General features: G+C 37.9%; 1 protein-coding gene across 4 annotated transcripts in view; it reads left to right on the forward strand.

Moving 5' to 3' along the window:
• Positions 1-19,802, forward strand: part of PARP8 (poly(ADP-ribose) polymerase family member 8) — a 119,001-nt gene that overhangs the window by 76,953 nt on the left and 22,246 nt on the right. For all 4 annotated transcript variants that reach the window (XM_017811361.1, XM_017811363.1, XM_017811360.1 and 1 more), the window contains 6 exons: positions 480-570; positions 3,416-3,482; positions 4,793-4,918; positions 7,004-7,568; positions 9,795-9,848; positions 9,949-10,044. In XM_017811361.1, coding sequence (XP_017666850.1) covers positions 480-570; positions 3,416-3,482; positions 4,793-4,918; positions 7,004-7,568; positions 9,795-9,848; positions 9,949-10,044 — 999 coding nt within the window. The remainder of the gene's footprint in view (positions 1-479; positions 571-3,415; positions 3,483-4,792; positions 4,919-7,003; positions 7,569-9,794; positions 9,849-9,948; positions 10,045-19,802) is intronic.

Below are 19,802 nucleotides of genomic sequence, written 5' to 3' on the forward strand. Positions count from 1 at the left end.
ATCATTAGCTTCTGCACAGATATGCCATATTTTTAGGTTAGCACAGCATATAAGACAGTTACTCTTGGGCTTTAATTATTTAAGAAATTTTTTTCTTAAAAATTAAGAATATAAGTTTCATTTGCCCTCTGTTATGGTGTTAGTTTCTATTCTGTGTTTGTTTGCTCCTTTGCCTCTCAGCTTTGAAGCAGTATAGATGGGAATGTATCTGCCTGCACTGTACATGCAATGTTGTGTATAAACCTGTGGTTGGTTTAAATGAGTTCACTCAAGAACTGGAAGTAGACTGACACTGCTCTTGGGGGCATTAACAGGCAATAATTTGTCCTAAGTTCTCAAGTGTAATGTTGGAGTAGATATTACACAACTGGGTAGATGTATGGATGGTGTTTATAGCTACCCTGAGGTAGACTGACAAAGTGCAGCAGTTCTTCAAGATGGCTAATTGTGTCTGTTTTTTTCTTTTTATCTTAAACTAGGAAGAGATTGCTGTGGCTTGGGATGTGATTCGCACAGAGCCTATAATAGTGCGGTTGCACTGTTCACTTACGCAGTACTTAAATGGTCCAGGTTGGTCAATTGTGTTTTCTTCTTTTGCCTTGTATGGTGTCCTGGTCTGACCAAATCTTTGACCCTGCGTGTGCCTACTTCTACTGCTGGTAGGAGTCTGATTGATTTGAAATTAAGCTGGCTTCACTCTATAATGACACGTGCATCTAATTTAAACTTGCATAGATGGAGTTTTGGAACTTGTTTTCCTGATGTCCTTTGAGATGCAACTGCTTCACCTAGGGTTAAGGAATAAACATCTACAGTTTCTAATATGTGATTTCCTGATTTTGGAAATCAAGCATGATCTGCACAGATGAGATAAGACTGATAATGAAGAGGTACACAGACCTTTGCAGCACATTAACATGCCGTTTTTCACACATCTTTGAAGAATCAGCCACAATAATTATCCTTGCAGCTTCTGATTTCTGTATGAGCATGTGAACTCTGGAAATCTTTGTATTTGAGTGAGTTGTTAAGTGAATAAAGTTTCCTCATGAGAGGAAAATGGTCATGCTCATGAAGAATCAACTGATTTTGAAGATTTGGAAACATTCATATGCAAGAGTCAACTTCAGATATATTTTTACAGTGAGACGTCAGACTAAGTTTGGATGATAACTTGCCCAGCTTTGGAAACTTGCAGTACAATCTGTCAGTTCAGGCTTTTATCTGTGGGAGAATTCTGCCTCTGGAAAATTAATAGATATTTCCAGTTATGTTTAGCAAAATCTGTCCCAATGAGCTATTTTTACAGGATATGTTGCCTGATGATTCTAACTATAAGCTATATTCTGTTCATTCAAATAAGCATTTCATTATATCTATCTTTTTTTTTCCCTTGACTTTGGTATTTTTGTCTGTAGTTTATTACTTCAATGATTTTTGTAAGCATTGAGATCTTAAAATATGTATTTGCCATGGCAGGAAGCAGTGTTAGTATTCAGAACATTTCTATCAAAACGTAATTTAAAAAATAAAAAAGTGCAGCAAATGAGAGAAGGTGAAGCGTGAAGAGCAGTGTGCAGTAAGAAATGATCTAGTGAAATGAGAAGTAACAACAAAATATCTTTGGCACTGTTGACAAGGTTAAGATGGAGAGCTTAGTTCTCAGTGCTGCAGCTGAGTGATTGTGCAAGTGCCTGAGTACTGAGAAAGGTAAGGTCAAGGCCAGAGGCGAGTTCTTTGCTGACACTGGTTTTATAAACTCAGCTGCTGTTGTAGCCGTGTCTCTTTACTAGCAGAGCCCGGTGAGATCCACCATCTTTTCTGTTAATTCTGTGAATTCCTCTTCTGCCTTAAACATGGGTGTTTTTGAGACTGCTGAGCCAGAATGTTATGCTGTGCCTTTTCTCCTAGAGTACATTCTGTTGATTGATAAACAGAAATACAGCACACTCCAAAGCACAGCGGGAGATATTAGTACCACCTTGATGCTGGGTAATATCCTGATTTTAGATAGTCATTCGTCTAGTTAATAGCTTGTCTCAGTAGTGTCCATGTGGGCATTTTTTCCCTTGTGCCTTAGAAACCTTTTTTAGAGAGGATGAATCATCCATTGAAGCTATCGGGATCTCTCCTCTGACTCTAGAGCCAAGACAAAAATTTTGGTCTGGATGTCAGATTTTAAGATTGCTGGTGTAGGTATGATGATTCTTACTGAAAGTATTCCCCATCCCAGCACAGTGTGTCTGAAATTTGACAATCCAGAGATATTGCTACTGCTAATGAGATCATCCATCCCTTTTGAAAAAATCAGTTTGTATTTAAAAGATGAGTTTATGTTTTATGTTATTTGAATAATAATATTAGAGAAGGGGTATATACAGTGCTTTGAACTAAGTGAAATTGCATGGCCAGTTTAGATGTATTTTATTTTAAAATTTAATTTATTAAAGCAAAATTAAAGGATAAACTTTGAAATTCTGAATAAAATCTGGCATTGTGAGTGGTCAGAATAACATCAAAATACTGATTTACTGTTTCTAATAAAATTTGGACAGACCTCAGATTTTTTGTTTCCATTCCTTTTTTTATTCTACTGTAGTCATTACCACCTTGCACAAATTATAGAGTCTATTCATGCTTGTAATATGCATTGGCTGTTGTTCTGCCTTGAGGACCTGAGGCTCTCTCAACAAATACTGGATTACATCTGCCACTTCTTTCTAGCAAATGTTATTAAAGGATTTTAGTAATGCCACTAGCTAATTTTTGTCCTTTGCCCTGTGCATTTTCAATTTCAGACAGGTGAATGTGGGTACACCAATGCTTGGATGGGCCTTGAGGAAATGTCAGGGTATTCTGTGGCCACTGGAATTCACATACTAAGCACTTAGATTATGTTTTTGGATCTTGAATTAAAACACCCTCTGAAAGAAAACCCAGATACTAAATAATTCAGTTCTAGTCTGGGCTTTGTTTTTAGCCATAGAAACTCTACTGTGTTTAGATAATTCACTTGCAAAAATGTTTCAGAATTTAGGCGAGATGAATTGCTCGTCCAGATATATTTAATCTGTTGCTGCTTGCTGTTTGCAAGCAGCATATATATATATATATATACACATATATATATATATATATAAAACATACATTTTTGTAAATAAAGTTAGTGAGAAGAGATAAATTTTGGAGAATTCCATTTGTAGAATTGTAAATTGTATAGGCTGATATTCCAAAAAGTACCATTCATTTCTTTATATGTTTAGATGACGTGTCCACTTTTGCTATTGCTTCAATTTCATTGTGCATAGTCAAGGTCCAGGTAGAACAGAGTCCCTAAATGCCACTTACATGGTCATCATGAGTTCTTCACTGATGTTGTGAGTTTCTATAACAGCGATATTTTCTTTTTCCCTAGTGCCAACTGTGGATGTATTTCAGATCTCTACTAAGGAAAGATTTGGGCTGGGACATCAGCTGAAAAAGTAAGTCTTTAAAAGTGTAAACCCCTGTTTTTAGGCAAATACTACATTCTTTTTAGTTCTTGGACCATGTCAAGTAGCATAAAATTCATATGCTGTCAGTTTGGTTGCTGGATCAAGGTGTTTTGACAGTTGTTGAGGAGAACATGATCTGTGCTACTTGCCGGGGTTTTCTGTCCCTTTACTGACTTTTAGGGAGTAAGCTACTAAAGTTCTAAAGAGTGCAGCTAGGAGTCAATTTCATGTTTCTGCTTAGATGATGAAGCCTCAGAAGTAGGCATCTTTTTGAGCTTCATGCATCCCTAAGGGGGCTGTGCTTTTATAGTGGCCTCTAGGATATATTGCAGTAATTAAGCCATCCATGTTTTGAGTACAAGACGGAAGAATAGTCAAAAAAATAGCACTCATATGGTCATGGTACAATTCATTTTAATACAGTTTTGCTGAGTCATCTTTTCACATGTGCATGTGTACTTGTAATAAAATTATAAGTATATAGGCTTTAATATTTAACCATTACAATGTTAAGAAACCCTTAAGGCAAAAAAATTGCTGTTGGTATTAAAATGTCACTGCAACATTTTTTATAATCTTACAAATGAAGCAAGTTATTAAAATCTCTGTGATACATGACTTTGAAGGAAAAAAAAAAAGAAACACTCCTCTGACATGAACAATCTCTTAGAACGTTTCAGTATTTACCCTGTCTCTGATTTGTGCACCAGGTAATTACTAAAGGTTCATGTGAGACATTTTCAAGAACATAGCTGCCTACTGCACAATTGAGCAGGAGTCAGAATACCCATGAACCCAATGGTCCCTTTTAGCTGTGGCAATGGAATAGTCATCTCTTTTGGTAAAGTCCATATCAAATTCAGCTTCGACTTTTCACTCAAAGACCCCCCTCACTGCTAGATTAGATTCAGAGAATAAGCTCCTACTTAGCTGTGCAGATGCAATAGCCTATCCCTGTAGTCACATGGGAGACAGATCCCTGTAGTTGGATGTGATGCCCTTGAATCAGTTAGTCTCTGGATCTTCATGAGAAGTATAGTCTGCATAAGTCTCGCAGTTGCAGTGGTTGTACTCACATTATTTTCATTAAGAGTTCCGTGTTAAATTAGTTCTATGTGGAAAAAAGGTGTTTTTGAGGAGCTGAGGCACCCAGTCCACATACATGACAGAAAACTTTGCCTGTAGCTTGAGAACACTGCATTATGTCACCTACTTGGTGAGCACTGAGAGCCTAGTATTAAAATGATTATGTCTTGGCTAGGATAAGAAAATCTTTTTTTTTCTTTCTTAATTTCCAGGATCATGCAGACATTTGTTACACAACAGTGGAAGAACAGTAAAGAGAAATCTAATTGTACGCACAATAAGAAGGTGTCTGACAAAAAGGTGAAATCCCCTCTGCACATCTTTTCTACACTGCGCAGGTAATAGCAAGAAAAATGAGCTATTACCACCATAAGCTGTTCAAAATCTACAGCAGACTTCACAAGGTGAAATCTTGACTTTTCTCCACAGAGAAGTGCTCTATTTATATCTTACCTCATGGGTTTCCAGTCCTTGTGTTGCATGACATCAAGAGTGAACTGGGTACTGCTGCAGCTTCTAAGAATATTTGAAGGCAGAGCATTTCAGTGCCCTGCTATCTGAAGCAACCAGGTTTCATCTAGAACTGGAAATTTTAACTTGTGTTTATATCTTTCTTAGTTTGGTAGCATTTGACTGTTACTTGAATAGCAAGAATAAAAATATAAGTTATATATATAAGTAATATATATGTATAGCATATATTATGTGTATTTAAAAAACCTGTGGTTGTCTAGCTCTTATTTCTACAGGAGTGTGTATTTTTAATTTTTTAAAACTATAATGGTCCTTAATGAAAGACTGATTTTTAAAGGTGCTGAGCACTCTTCCCTCTCCACTATTGGATTACATTAATGTTTACCACTTGTGAAAGGCAGGCAAATTCAAAGAACAAAGGCATTAAAAGCACAAGAAGTAGCTTGTGAATAGTTAATTTCAATTCACTATGCTTTCTGCCAGTTACTCATACTCTTAACTGTATATAAAATCAGGCTCTAATTTTACCTCTTTCAGGATTGTGACCCTTTAGTGTGTTTTCCTGCTCATGGAAGGTTGACAGATCACCCCCTTGATTCAATTAATGAACTTGAATTGAATGCTTCTTTGAATATTCCTTCTTTTTGATTAATTTTGCCATTCTAAATTCAATGTATAACAAAAAGAATACAGCAATCACTCATGTTGAAAATGAGAGCAGTGTCAAAGATGACAAAAGGTTGGCTGTTTATTCAAAGGTAAAGGAGGAAAGGTGGTGTTTTAAGTAGAAAGCTTATCCATTCCCTACCATGCCATACACCATTGGTAAGCACAGGCACAAGCCTGGGGTTTGATTTTATTCAGAAATGGCACACAAAACCAGCCTACTCTTTTTCCTCTGGATTTGGCTGCTGATGCAGTGCCTATCTGAAGATGGCTCAGCCCAAATACAAGGACCCTCTCTGTCCCTACGGTGCCATTCCAAACTCCCTTTGCAGGAGGGTGATAGTGATCCTGCTGCTGCAGTGAATCAGCAGCCTCCACATGCATCTTCCACTGTCACCACTTGCTAATGGGTTGGGGAAGCCTGCCAGCCTCTCCCTTTGGGTTTTCAATTCTTTACTTGATGCAAAACAAAAAAATACTCCAAAGATTGGGCTTGCTTATAAAACATAGGAAAATGATTCAGCATACCTGTTACATGTTCTTGCTTTGCAAGGACAGGCAAATCTGAACCTTACAGAAATGTGTCAGTACATGTGAATGTAATTTTGTAAAAACCTCTTGTTATTTACTTTCTGCATTTATAATTTAGGTGCTTCGCATTCTCATTTCCAGTGTTACAGAGCTAGAATTTGTCTAAAACCAGGAAGAGTGTCATCAAATTGTCTTCCACAAAGTGCCCAGATTATTATGAGGTTTTTAAAAATCTTGTCCTTTTCAGCTGAATTAAATTCAATTTACTGTCTGCAAGTTTCACTGCTCATTTTATCTTCCATTGGATCCGAACATAGAATTTGTTATGCTGTGTCCAGAAGACAGTAACTTTCATGGGATCATGCCATGCTGATTACATAGAAAAGACAGATTTTGTTAAGGAAAATGTGTTATAATCTCATGTGAAATATGTGGTTTTCATTGCAAAGATGATTTCTTGAATAATTGGTTTGTTTAGAGACATAGAGAACCTTACAAAAAGCTGACCTTACAACTTCTACTTAAGTTGTCTTTTTGATCCATGAGCTCGTGTGTAAAAAGGAGTAAGATGTCTATTTTGGTATTGGAAAATGTCTTACAGTTGTTTATTTTTTAAAAGTTTGCATTGTGTTTATCACTAGTGAAAAACATGAAGATAGGTGATACTTAAAAGTGGTTACATCTGTATGATCTTGGTTGATTTGCACAGAATTTTGATCATTCTCCAACTTTGCCATCATCTTTATTTTAAGGTCGCCGAGTTATCCTCCTCCTGGCTGTGGTAAAAATAAATCAAAACTGAAGTCAGAACAGGATGGCATCTCCAAAACTCACAAACTACTGAGAAGGACTTGCTCTAGCACAGTGAAGGCGGAGGATGTGTGTGCCACAAAATCTCACAGAACCTTTGGCCGCTCGTTGTCGAGTGACCCTCGTGCTGAACAGACAATGGCTATTAAATCGCACAAACTGCTGAATCGTTCCTGCTCTGCAGCTGTCAAGCAGGAGGAGTGCATCACTTTAAAGCCTCATAAGCTGTTAAGTAGGTCGTGCTCTGGGGATCCTCGATGTGAGCACAACAGCGCCTTGAAGCCCCACAGACTTTTAAGCAGGTCCTACTCCAGTAATCTTAGAATGGAAGAATTGGATGGATTGAAGAATCACAAGTTGCTCACCAAGACTTACTCCAATGCCCCTAAGTCATCCAAAATGGAGCCTTTCAAGGAGTCCACCATGGCAGAGAGCAGGAGGCTCTCTCTTACCTCAGGGCTTATTGGTATCTTAACGCCATCTTCATCATCGCCTTCACAAGCTGCTGTGCGTAATATTTTTTTTTTATTCTGCTCATTTTCTTCCTGTTAATTTTCAAACATGCTGTTATGTTTTTTATGCAAAGATATTAGACTTAGGACATATGTTAATGACTATATTGGATATACTGGAAGACGAGCAATGAAGTCAGCTTTTTAAGGAGGATTGAAACAGCTGTGCGTGCACATATATTTAAGTTATAAAATCAGAATTTGCTGAGGTCAGGAGAGAGATGTTATATGTTATGTTGAATGCAGCTCAGTGTACAGCTGCTGGCCATGGGAAAAGTTCAGTCATCCAATTCCTTCCCTGCATCCTGCAGGAAAAAGGGAGACTATGCACTTCTCTGCTGAAAAATTAGTTTAGTTGCAAGGGCTTTTCTCATTTCCCTGTTTGCTTCATACGGGAAGCAACTGTCCATTAGCTCTTTTGAGTGCCAAATTACTTCTGCTTCTGGTATTTTCATCTGCCATCATCATCGTACTGGAAGGAACACAGTCAGAGTTCAGCTCACCTCTTGCACATTTTTGATTTTTGAGAGGTTAAACCTTCAAATGCGTTGGCAGAAGTCAGAGGCCGGGGAACAAATTAGGCCCACACTGGCCTCTTACTTTCCCCAGAGACATAACTGATCGGGAAAAAAAGGGTAGCTCTGAAAATTAATTCTTCTGCCTATGCCTCTTAAAGCATGGCTTTTATACTTTAGAACGAAGAATGGATTTGTTTGCACTCTTTCAAGGCATTAGTCTGTTTTCCGTATTAGATCCTGGGAGAGGCATTTAGAAAATAGTCCTCTCCACTCTCTTTACCTGGGGGTATCTTGGAAGCTGATGCTTTCTTTGGATGCCATACATATATTCATAATAATCCATTCTGAATAATGAAATTACATTGAGTGCACTATGTCTCATTGTAATTTAGTTCAGTAAGCTGTAAGCTATACTCAATCAAATCTAAAAGCAGTGGTACACTATCATAGGATCATTTATATACATGCTGTGTGGTTGGTGTATGTGATGGGCACAGCAAAATTAAGATGAGCTGTCAGAGTTTTTACTTGCGGTTTAGAGACACACTTTTTTCTGAATCAGCAGAGGATGTCCTAAAATAGCAAGACTTTTCTCTCCTGATGTTAATAGGAAAAGTCCCATTGGTTTTTATAAGATAATGAAGAGCTGACTTAGTTCATTACTGATGTTATCATTAGTGATGTTATCAGCTGACACCGAAGAAAGGCAAGCCTTGCTTGGCAGTCTCTAAATACTACCCTTAATTTATTGCTGGAATGCATTTACTTTGAGGGAAGATCATCACATATGTGATCAGTTGCAGTTTGACTGATGTTAGTGGAAGGACACTGAGAGTCTATTTCACATTTTGTATGCGTGCACCAGATGTATGGGTAGCCTGGGTCCCTAACTGTAATTTGAAGTCAGTGGAATGTGGAAGTGATGAATCAGGACCCTAAGTTCTCTTCAATTCTCAGCTGAAATATTAGGGTATCATATATGAACACAAGTAGGACTGTTTTCCAGGAGAAAAATGGAAAAGAAGTTAAGCAATTAAGCAGTTAGAGAAATGAAAGGACATAAGCCTATAAACAAAACCCCCAAAACACTGTAGATGGAGCTGATCTGACTTGTTCAAAACAAGATGTGATTGAAATAGATGTCAGCCTAGAATTCTGTACCTTACTGAATCTTGTAACAGAAGTTCCTTCTAATTTATGTTGCTATGTGTTGAAAAAAAAGAACTCGAGTGGTATCTGAACATAGAGAGATCTGTTTCTGTAGTGCTTACAGAAGTGAGATCTTAGTAAATATGAAAGAAAAAGGTTTTCAGCCTTTCTGAGAATTACACTAGTCTTTCAAGCCTAAATGTATAGCCCATATTTGGATAGCAGTTAAAATGTAATGGAAGTCACCAAATGCCAGTTTTTTAGGCTCAAGTGAAGGTACTGGTGTTTCCATTTGAGATTCAAGTTTTTGGGATGGTGAGATACAAAACTTCATCCGATTTAAGAACTAAAAAGAGATACTAAAAACCTACCACACACTCAGTAAACAGCAAAAGAATTGATTATTTGTAATGGCTGGTTCATGCAAGTGAAAGATCTTTTTAGATGCAAATACTGTTTAATTAATGTGTTTACATGCAAAAAATACAAGTGCTTTACCACTTCCTTATAATTAGCATACCAACGCTGAAGTTGCCTCAACTTTTTCCTTGCAGCAAAATTATGGTGCAAAATGTGTTCCCGAGCGACACCGTGGCTTTCTTGTGCAGGTAGGATATCATATCTTACCCACTTATGAAACACTGTGGAGCATGAGCTAACTGTTAATTATTTTTAAGCAGATGTTACTATCATTTTCATTGTTCTCAGACTATCGAATTTGCTGAGCAACGGATACCAGTACTGAATGAATACTGTGTAGTTTGTGATGAACCCCATGTGTTCCAGAACGGCCCTATGCTGAGGGTAAGTGGTGTGCTGGAAAACAATGCATTTTATAGTGCCTTAAATAGCAGAGGACCATACAAACCTGTTGAAAAACTGATTTATGTGACATGTGTTTCATTCGGATATCCTTTTAAGATGCAAAAATGTAAAACATATTAATTAGATTTTGCTGTAAATTTGAAAAAAAAAGTCTTACAAACAAGGAAGATGGAAATCAGACTTGTATAATACCACAGAAATGTGAAGAGGGACTGTATTTCACTGAACACTGTTGTGCTGCAGTAGTCACAACCAGATAAGATAGAGAAGTGTATTAGAATGCTTTCACGATCCTCTGGCATTCTTCTAACAGCTCAGGGCACCTCATTCTTGAGCTTTTATCAAGCCAAGACCACTGTATTTATGTACACTGGTGTTAATGCCACCACTCTTCTTTTGACCCTGTTTTGCTCACAAGCTGCTGGAATGAGCCATCCTCAAATGTGATAAGAAAGGCAGTAGAAGGACATGCTCTGTGAAGTGTCTGATCTAGCAGTGACCTAGTCCAGGGACACTGTCATAGTTCAGTATGCCCAAAGTCTGTCCAGTTAGACAGCTCTTCCTTTCATTCCTGTGTGAGTGGGAACAGAATTTTCCTTGATGAACATTTTACCCTCTCATGCTGTTGGTGCATACAGTGAAAAAGAGTAAGATGGACCATGAGAGACACAATCTGCCTGGAGCTACTGGATCAGTGCAGCTTTGTGAAAGAGTATATTAGAATAAAATTCTTAGCTCTAGGACTAGTCTGGCAGTTTAGAATCCTCTTGTTTCACCTGCCCTGCATCCTATGGAAACATGAATAACCTTGAAAGAGTAAAGCTACGGAAAACTGTCTAACTACAGTGTATGAATGGTTGAATGCCTGATAATTTGTCCACAGTGTAGCAAGTAACTACACATAAGCTGAAGCAGATGTCATCTATGATAGTTACATAGAACTAAATTGAGGAGAGTTATTGCTCTACCTGGCAGCAGAAGTTATCTCAGTGTCATTCCCTATGACACTGAATGGCTCCAGGTCAAGCATCCTGACTGCAGGCAGGGTATGCAGATAGGTTGCTGATGGGGTTTGACAAAGCATGTACATATTCAGTTAACACTATTTTAAGTCATTGTTAAACTCCTATAGTTTTGGATATCCAATTAGGTGTTATTTTTGCCTCTTCAAGCTCATATCTACCTTTTAAAAGCAAGGTTTTCTGACAGAGCTATTAGCGACCAAACACTGGCACCAACAAAACAAAAAAGGCATTGTTTCCTTATTCCAGTTCCAAGTTCATCTTGGAATGCACTGCTATGAATATTACCTGTGACAGGATAAGATAAAGTGAGTAATGTTTGGATAGTGAGTAAAATTTGAATAACGTAATTATTTATGTTATTGGGGTTTATCTTTTTTCCATAGGTTGAAGCAAATTGCAGGATTTATTCCTGTTCACATGATGAACTATTAAAAGAAAACAAAATGGGAAGTCATCTGCTCTAAATAAAAAAATCTTAATTCTTCTTACTTTCCCGCTGCAAAGATTACAATCTCTCAGAGTTGACTTCTTCTGTGACTTCAGTTTAAAGAGATGTCATTTTATAGGTATTAGTTGAAGAGTTTGTCAGCATTTCAAAACAAAAGAAACCACAAACAACATGCTTGCCCTTGAACATATATTCATCAGTGCCTTTGCAAGGAGCATAACCTGGCAAGCTTTGCAAAAATGAAAGGGTGTCATTATATAACCCAGGAAAAATGAGATGCCAGGAAGAAATCTATCATGCTCTGTGTATACTTGAATGACTCAGTAAGCAATATAGAGCCACTAGTGAGTTTGCAGTTCTGTAGAAGGTGAGAAAGGATCTCAGTCTGAATCAAGCATGAGCTTGCCAGAGTATGTTAAGGAAATTTATGCTTCACTAGTGAGAGTTCTGGCAGGGACAGCCTGAAGTGGTCAGTTGTGGGGTTTATTTACGTGCTTCAGCTAGGCACACATACATACATGCATACATACATACATACATATATACATACATACAGAGAGAGAGAGAGAATGTATGTAAAGAGAAAAGAGCATGTTACGTTTAATACTGCTGCAAGAGGAGATCTCAGAAATAGAGTATTTTTGTTACGAGAATGCAGCAGGCTTTCATTTAAGGCAAAGCTATGTGCGGTTTAGCCTTATTGAGAATCCCTGGCCTTCGTAAAGAGCTCTTCCTTTTGATAGCACTGTAACTTGACCAGGTTTCATAATGATCAAAACCTTGCTATGGTGTTCTTGGCAAAAGTGTTTAGATCTGCTTTTCTGCAGATGACTGTCTCGAAGGCATTACTTCCATAGGCTTTCTCCGTAGCAGGTTGTGTTACCAGAGGTGCCACAGACTAAATAGTTCTGGATGGTTCATCAGTTTCCAACTTTAAAGTTTAGTGGCTCCACACAGATGCACACAGGATCATGTCTGGGTGTGTGTAGCCTTAATGATGAGTTTCTCTTCTACCCTTTGGACCTTTTTTTTCAACAGCAAAGAAGGCATATTAATTTATAAAAGCATAGCAAAGTTATTGCTTGAAAGGATAGATTTTGTAGTATTTTATGGAGTTTTATACAGTTATAAAGAAGCCACTGAGAAATTTGATTGTCTAATCCTCCAACATGTCAGCCTGCTGCCTTTCCTGACTTATAGTGTAGTTCAGTTAATTGTCTCAAAATGCAGTTTAAAAATTCAACAATTGCCACTACACAACAGTTACATTCTTTTAATACTGCCATACCTACTTATAAACTCTCATGCCATACATAGTTTTTTGTGCTGGTTGTTACTGACATGCTCAATTCAGATGTCTCATCCTCAGGACAACTGGAGATAAATGTGAAACTGAGAGATAAAGTTTTTCCCTTCTGCAGACTTACTCTACAGGGTATCTTTTTATCTTCGTTTTTAAGTATTTTTAAATCAATCTCTTTCAGCAAGCTTTCTTCTCACTATTGTTTCATTTTCCTAAATAAATTTTTCTGGTGGAGTGTTCTATTTTTAATACCCATTTCAATTTAAGTTACTTTCTTAAAATCTTGACATCTTTTTTCCCATAAGAGCCACTTGATGACAACAAGATGTGTCATTTTGTATAGCTTAATTTAGACACCAGATCCCTATGTCAGAATATCATTGTATGGAAGACGTCTGTTGCAGAACAGCCACATAACACAATTGCATTTATTTGACTTAATGCTTTTACAGTGGACATCTGTCTTGCTCCAGAGTCCACAATACTAATCTAATCATGCAAATATTCCCTGCTGATTCAGGGATCCTGTTATACACAGAAGTCTTGAGATGTTGTTAGGCTGTCTTAGTCCCTTATTGAGGATAAATAAAGGGGCTACTTTACTGACCTACTGAAGATGAATAAGTACAAAATTCTTAGGTTTCTCTTGGGAATTTCTTTACAGAGCAAAGTATGGCTCTTTCAGAATTTTCTTTTGAGTTCCAAAAGCTCCCTGAAATATAGAAGATCGGAATTAAAGAAAAACATACAAGGTAGACGGGGTGAGTTTAGAATATACCCAAACCTAATGCCCTCACAAGGAACTGCAGCTCTATTACTGTGAAGGGGAAGCACAAAGGTTCTCTGGAATGGAAAGTACCATAATGTATCATAAAGTTGTAAGACTCTTCTTTATGAAGGCCCGTGGTCCATTGCTTCATTCCCTTTAAAAAAAACCCCAACAGTAAAGCAGTCAATGTTTTCCTATAAGTTTTCACACCTTTCCCATATGAGAGGAGGATGAATGAAAGTTCTCATCGTAGCATGTATCTTCTGTATTTACTTCAAGAGCACAGTCAGATCTAATGATTATTTGCAGTGTACCAGAAGTTATAAAAACTAAATTGAATGTTCAGTTACTCTACACTTATGTAGAGTGCTACCAAAAATGGCAAATTCCCTGAAATCACTGCATGGCATGATTTGCAGTCATTCTGCAAAACACAGGGAAAATTCAATGAATACGTGGATCCTAAGAATAAAAAGTATTCTTTAACCTCTTGCATAACATGGACCATACTATTTCATGCAGTCATTCTTAAAAATAATTGGAATCCTACCTATTTTGCTCTTCATAGAAGGATTAAGAAACAGCTCTGAAATCATTAGCAAGGGTTGGGACTGAAGCCTAAACATATAAACATCTGCCTTAACTCATATGCAGGGCCAGGAGCTGGATTTGGTGATCTTTGCGTGTCCCCTCCAACTCAGCATATTCTGTGATGCAATCACACTGCATCCTCCTGCAAGGTGACCTGTGCTACACAGCTCTCAGGAGCTCTGTCATCTTCTGAAGTAGCTCTTTCCTCCATTTTGAAAAACAGTGGGAAGTACAAGGTCAAACTTTATGCTGAGGAGAGATAGAGAAGGCAGACATGATAAATATACTGAAAATCTCCAAGGATGGAGATCTGTACAGCCTCTCTGGGCAACCTGTTACAGTCGTTGATAAAGCTTTAGGAAAAATCAATTTTAGCTTTATCTAAAACTTTTTATAAAGTTTAGATAAAGCTAATCCTATGTGAGAGAATAAAAGCACTAACTGACCTGCAAAGGTACTTTTCAACCATCTGATTTGGCTCATCTAGCTAAAATAGGTATTTTCCAAAGCAGATATAAAAATGTAATAAAGAAACTTAAGCATTATTTGGTTCCATATTAGAAGGCTATTAACTTTTTTTAATGCCCTATAAAATTCTTTCTTTTATTATTACAATAATAATATTAGGGAAGGACTAAATTGCATTTTAATAATGCAACAGTTTTGCTGCTGTAATAGAAGAGAAATCTCTTGTTTTAGGAATTCAGCATGTACTTTTATTACAGACATTCTATGTAATGAGATCGTGAGTCATTAACAATAGTGGTTATTATATTTAAGGATCCGATTAAAAGAAGTGTAATAAAAATGTATTATTGTATTCAAAGACTGGAGGAAAGAAAATGTCAGTCCTCTCTTAAAGAAGGGCAAGAAGGGGAGGACCCATAGGCTGGTCACTCTCACTTTGATGCATGGAAAGATAATGAAGCAGCTAAGCCTCAAAACCATTTCCAGGCACATTAAGGACTAGAAAATCATCAGGACTAGTCAGCATGGCTTCACCAGTGGGAAGTTTTAGTTGGCTAACTTAGTAAACTTCTGTGATGAAGTGAGTGGTCTGGTAGATGAGGGTAGAGCAGTGGATATTGGCAACTTGGACTTCAGTAAGGCCTTTGGCAGTATCTTGTCATAAGATCCTTGTAGACGAGCTGTTGATGCATGGGCTGAATGAGGAGATAGTGAAGTAGTCTGAAAACTCACTGGATGTCTGGGCCCAGAGTGGCTTAAAGTTGAGTTGGAGATCAGTAACTAGTGGTGTGCCCCAGGGATCAATAATGGGTCCAATCCTGTTTTGAAGCTTCATTAATCACCTAGATGATGGTGCAAGAGAGTTTGTAGATGATGAAAACTTGACAAAAATGAGAGAAGTGTGTGATACTCCAGACTGATGGGTGCCAGTCAAAGGGACCTCAACGGGCTGGAGAAATGGGCTGCCAGGAACTTCTTTCCGTTCAACAAGAATTGCCAAGTCCAGCACCTAGGGAGGAACAAACTCAGGCACCAATGTATGCTGGGGGCCATCCAGCTGGAAAACAACTTGGCTTGAGCAGAAAAGGACACCAACTTGAGCATGAGTGAGCAGTGTGCACTTGCAATATGAAAGGCTAATGGTATCTTGAACTACATGAAACAACAGAATTGCCCACATGTGGGCAGGTGGTCCTGCCCCTCTATGCAGCCTTGGTGAGGCCACACTATGTCCATTTCTGGGCTCCTCAGTACAAGAAAGAGATGAGGCTGCTGGAGAAAGTCCACTAAAGGGTCACTAAGATGATTAAAGGGACTAGAGCACCTCCCATATGAGGAAAGACTGAGAAAGCTGGGAGTGTTCAGCCTGGTAAAAAAGAATGTCTGTAAATACCTGAACGAAAGGTGCAAAAAGGATGGGGTCAGCCTCTTTTCAGTGGTGTCCAGTGACAGGACAAGAGGCAGAGAGCACAAACTGCAACACTGAAGTTCCTGAACAACAGGAAACACTTTTCTACCTTTTTCACCTTTTCTGAAGGTGACTGAGCATCGGAAAAAGTTGCCCAGAGAGGCTGTAGAGTTCATATTAATGGAGAAATTCAAAAACTGTGGGTCCAGGGCAGCTGGCTCTAGGTGACCCTATTTTAGCAGGGATGTTGGACCAGATGCCCTCCAGAGATTCCTGCCAACCTCAATCTTTCTGTAATTCTTTGATCTTACTCAGATTTTACATAGTAAGCTATGTGTGAAGCTAATGCTTATCTTGCTGTCTATGTCTTCCTGAATCCCTCACGAATTAGTATTTATAAATACTGAAGCCTTTGGTAAAACAGAATGATTGAACAGATTTTACAGCCCTGTGAGACAATTATACAGGACAAAAAAAATCTCAGAATGCATTCAATAAGATAATTCAAAAACCCTCTGTGTATCGTTTTTCAGTCAAGACGTCTCCTTAGAGTGCCATCTTGTGTTGAAACTTCAGACTGAGGCCTCTTTAGAACAAAGCAGGAATTAGCAAAAAACTCAGCAATATGAAATATTAAAGCTAGTTTATTTGAAGTATGGATTTGTACTTTGAAGTAGGTTGGGTTCCTGTTAACTTGAAGAGGTCTTGGATTTCTCTGTCATTTGAATATGAAATTCTTAGGCAGCACTGAAAACACAGAAGCACTGGTGTTTCAGAAACAGTAGGCCGCTTAGGGCTAGGAAATTTTTGGAATAGAATAAACATTATTGAACTATGGAGAAAAGGCTAGGGGTAAAATATGTTTAATCAGAGTGGAGTTTAGCCAAGATGTTTGTGGAATTCCAAGATTCTTGTGAAATAATGCTGTGGTCCTTCTAATCCTTACTTCACAATGTAGGCTGTTTTTATCTCTTTGTATGAAAAAAGCCTCTCCAGTTACAAACTGTACTATAATAGAATGGATTTCAATTACTTTATTTTTTTTCTGACAGAGTAAAATGACTGTAGTGCTGCTTTTCGTGTAGCACAACTTACCAAAGTGCACCTTGCCCAGCTAGAAATTCTATAATGCTTGTTTGTTCACCATCTATTTATATATTGTGGAAGTAAAAACACCAGAAAATGAATCCAAAGCCAAAACAACGCCAAACAGAACAAGTGACATTTCTTATTCGGCCACAGTCTACTCTCATCTTTTTTCAGGTTATATCTGCTTACAGCTGTGGTATTTCCCATATCTTTGAGCAGCATGTTCCACATACCACATGAATATTGTGAGACTATTCAGAGAGTTTACTTTGCAGTAAAACTAAGAGTTTCTGTGGTTGAAAGTGGGAAACAGAACTGAGATTTGAAGTTACATTTCATCTCCATGTCTGTTGCTTTCAGTAGAAGTGAGATGATTGCTAATGGTTTCACCTTTACCATTTATTACATTTGCTGTAAGTCAGGCAGTGAACCTTCCCTGAAGCATCTCCTATTATATCAGTGGTTTTTACGTGTGTCAGTCATGCTGCAGCCTCATTAGTGTCTGTGTGATATCCCTTAGGATAAGGAAAGTGTGGCACATTGCCACACTTCTGAACACAGCTTCAGCCCACAGTAGAAAGTAGCAAGACACACTATGAAAGTTTCACCTTTTTGGAATTGAAGGAATGCCTGGAAAATATTTTAAATAGTGTATGAGTCCATGAACCAGAGTATGTAATAGCACCTGGGTTGTTTGCATGTCTACCACTCTCAGTCACTGCAGGAACCAGCAACACTTGCATTGTAACACAGGGGAACTCTGAGCCCTTTTTCATCACAGCAGCAGTTGGGTGGTAGCTACTGATCGTGCAAATGGGGGTGGCTAAAGGAAAAGTCTGAAAACCTCAAATGTTTAGAAAATGCTTTCTGCTTCTGTCGTTACCTTCTGCTTCCAAACATCTGCACTCTCAGGTTAACTGCCCACCTCTTATTTTCTTCTGGCTTTTCACTACTGAAAGATCCTTCTAAATAGTGTTTCAGCACTAATGATCTCCACTTAAGTAGTAGTGTTGTGAAAGCCAATGGCTTTATGTTAATTTTCTTTTTTCAAGTGAAAAAATAAAGTGTATGTGAGACCCCGTGCAGCTGCTGTTGCTGAAAGGAGTTAGAGTTGCCCTCTTCAGGTAGTGGAGAGCAAAGTCTCCCAGCCAGTCAGCTCTGTGTGTCTTCAAGGTGATGGTTGTAATCTGTACCTGCACCTAAGATGAAGTTCACGTTGGGAAATACATATTTGAGTGTATAAGCCTTATTTTGCTGTGTATTTTCCCTTTGAAAACAATGGGAACTAGTAATCTAATAAAAGGTGGTTATTCTGTACATTTGTGGATATGGATCCACATCAGTAAGAAAAAGTCTGTATATTTCATATACATGCACAAAAATTCTTAGAAATTCAGCTTGCTTAATATAGTACATGTACATAAGAGGATGTTGGAATGATGTAGCTTTTTATAAATGTGTTAGTGTTGTTCTTGTTTGTTTACTGTGACTAGGGACATTTCTTATATTTATGATCTGAAGTCAGAACAATCCTGTCCCAAGGGCTTACATCCTGTGACAAAGGAAAAAGGGACACTATAAAGGGAAACACACTAGCAATATGCAAAACATTAGCAGCAGAGTAAGAACAGCCTTGAATCTCAGTTTCCCCATAAAGCTTGTGGTTTTCTTTAAACTCTGTCTTCTGGAATTGATTTATCAACTTAGTTTTCATGTGTTTTCATTGGTTCTAGCATGCATTATTGCAGAAAAAAAAAACAAAAATAAGGAAATGTAATACTGAATAGGCATGTCACAGTGTGTGACAAACAAAATCCCTCCAAATGTTTGCTTCTCAATTGCAAGCTAATATTTTAGTTTTGGAGGGATTTAAAACATTTAAATGGTTGAACCTGACTAATGGCTGGAGAAGAGGACACTGAAATGGCCATACCAAAATCTCGGAATACACTACTAACAGTATGGGAAATGAAAGTTAAAAACATCTGATTTTACTAAATAGAGACAAATTTCAGAAACTATTCAGAAGTGCTCTCAAAATGGCTGGAGTTTGGGTTAAAAGGCATCCAGAGTGGATATATGAAGACGGGGTTCTGTACTACGGCATTGGGATTATTCTCCCCATTATACTGCAATGGAAAAATATTCAGTGGACAGAAACGTTCATCAAATACATAAAATCAAAAGAATTGTATAGGTGCTAATAGTGTCTGTTCCACTTCAGAGCTGAGATTTTGCTGTCTCACTTATCTTCATACATAGCATTCTCTAGTGTCTATCTAAGACAAAAAAAGGGCTTTTCAAATGTCATGCATAAGTACAATGACCATTTTCCTAACTTCCCTCTTCAAGATGCTCAGACATTTCTGGAATCATAACACAGGTGCAGTAAAAAGGAAAAGAGCAACAATGGCAAATCGTGTGTTCCCTTTGCCATCATTAAGTCTCGGGATAATTTACTTTGCTGAGACTGTAACCAAAATACCAAAAATAAGTATTTTCTTAAAACTTTTCTTCATGGCAAGCATGGCTTAACTTAGATTGCTCTGCTATTCCAGAGCTATTCCTTGCTCTGGAATAAAGGAAGTTGGTGTATACTGTTGATAATGATAGTCAAGGGGGTAGTGCCAACATGC

The sequence above is a fragment of the Lepidothrix coronata genome, unplaced genomic scaffold (assembly GCF_001604755.1).
Source record: "Lepidothrix coronata isolate B3197 unplaced genomic scaffold, Lepidothrix_coronata-1.0 Scaffold31, whole genome shotgun sequence".
In the NCBI taxonomy this organism is placed as follows: Eukaryota; Metazoa; Chordata; class Aves; order Passeriformes; family Pipridae; genus Lepidothrix; species Lepidothrix coronata.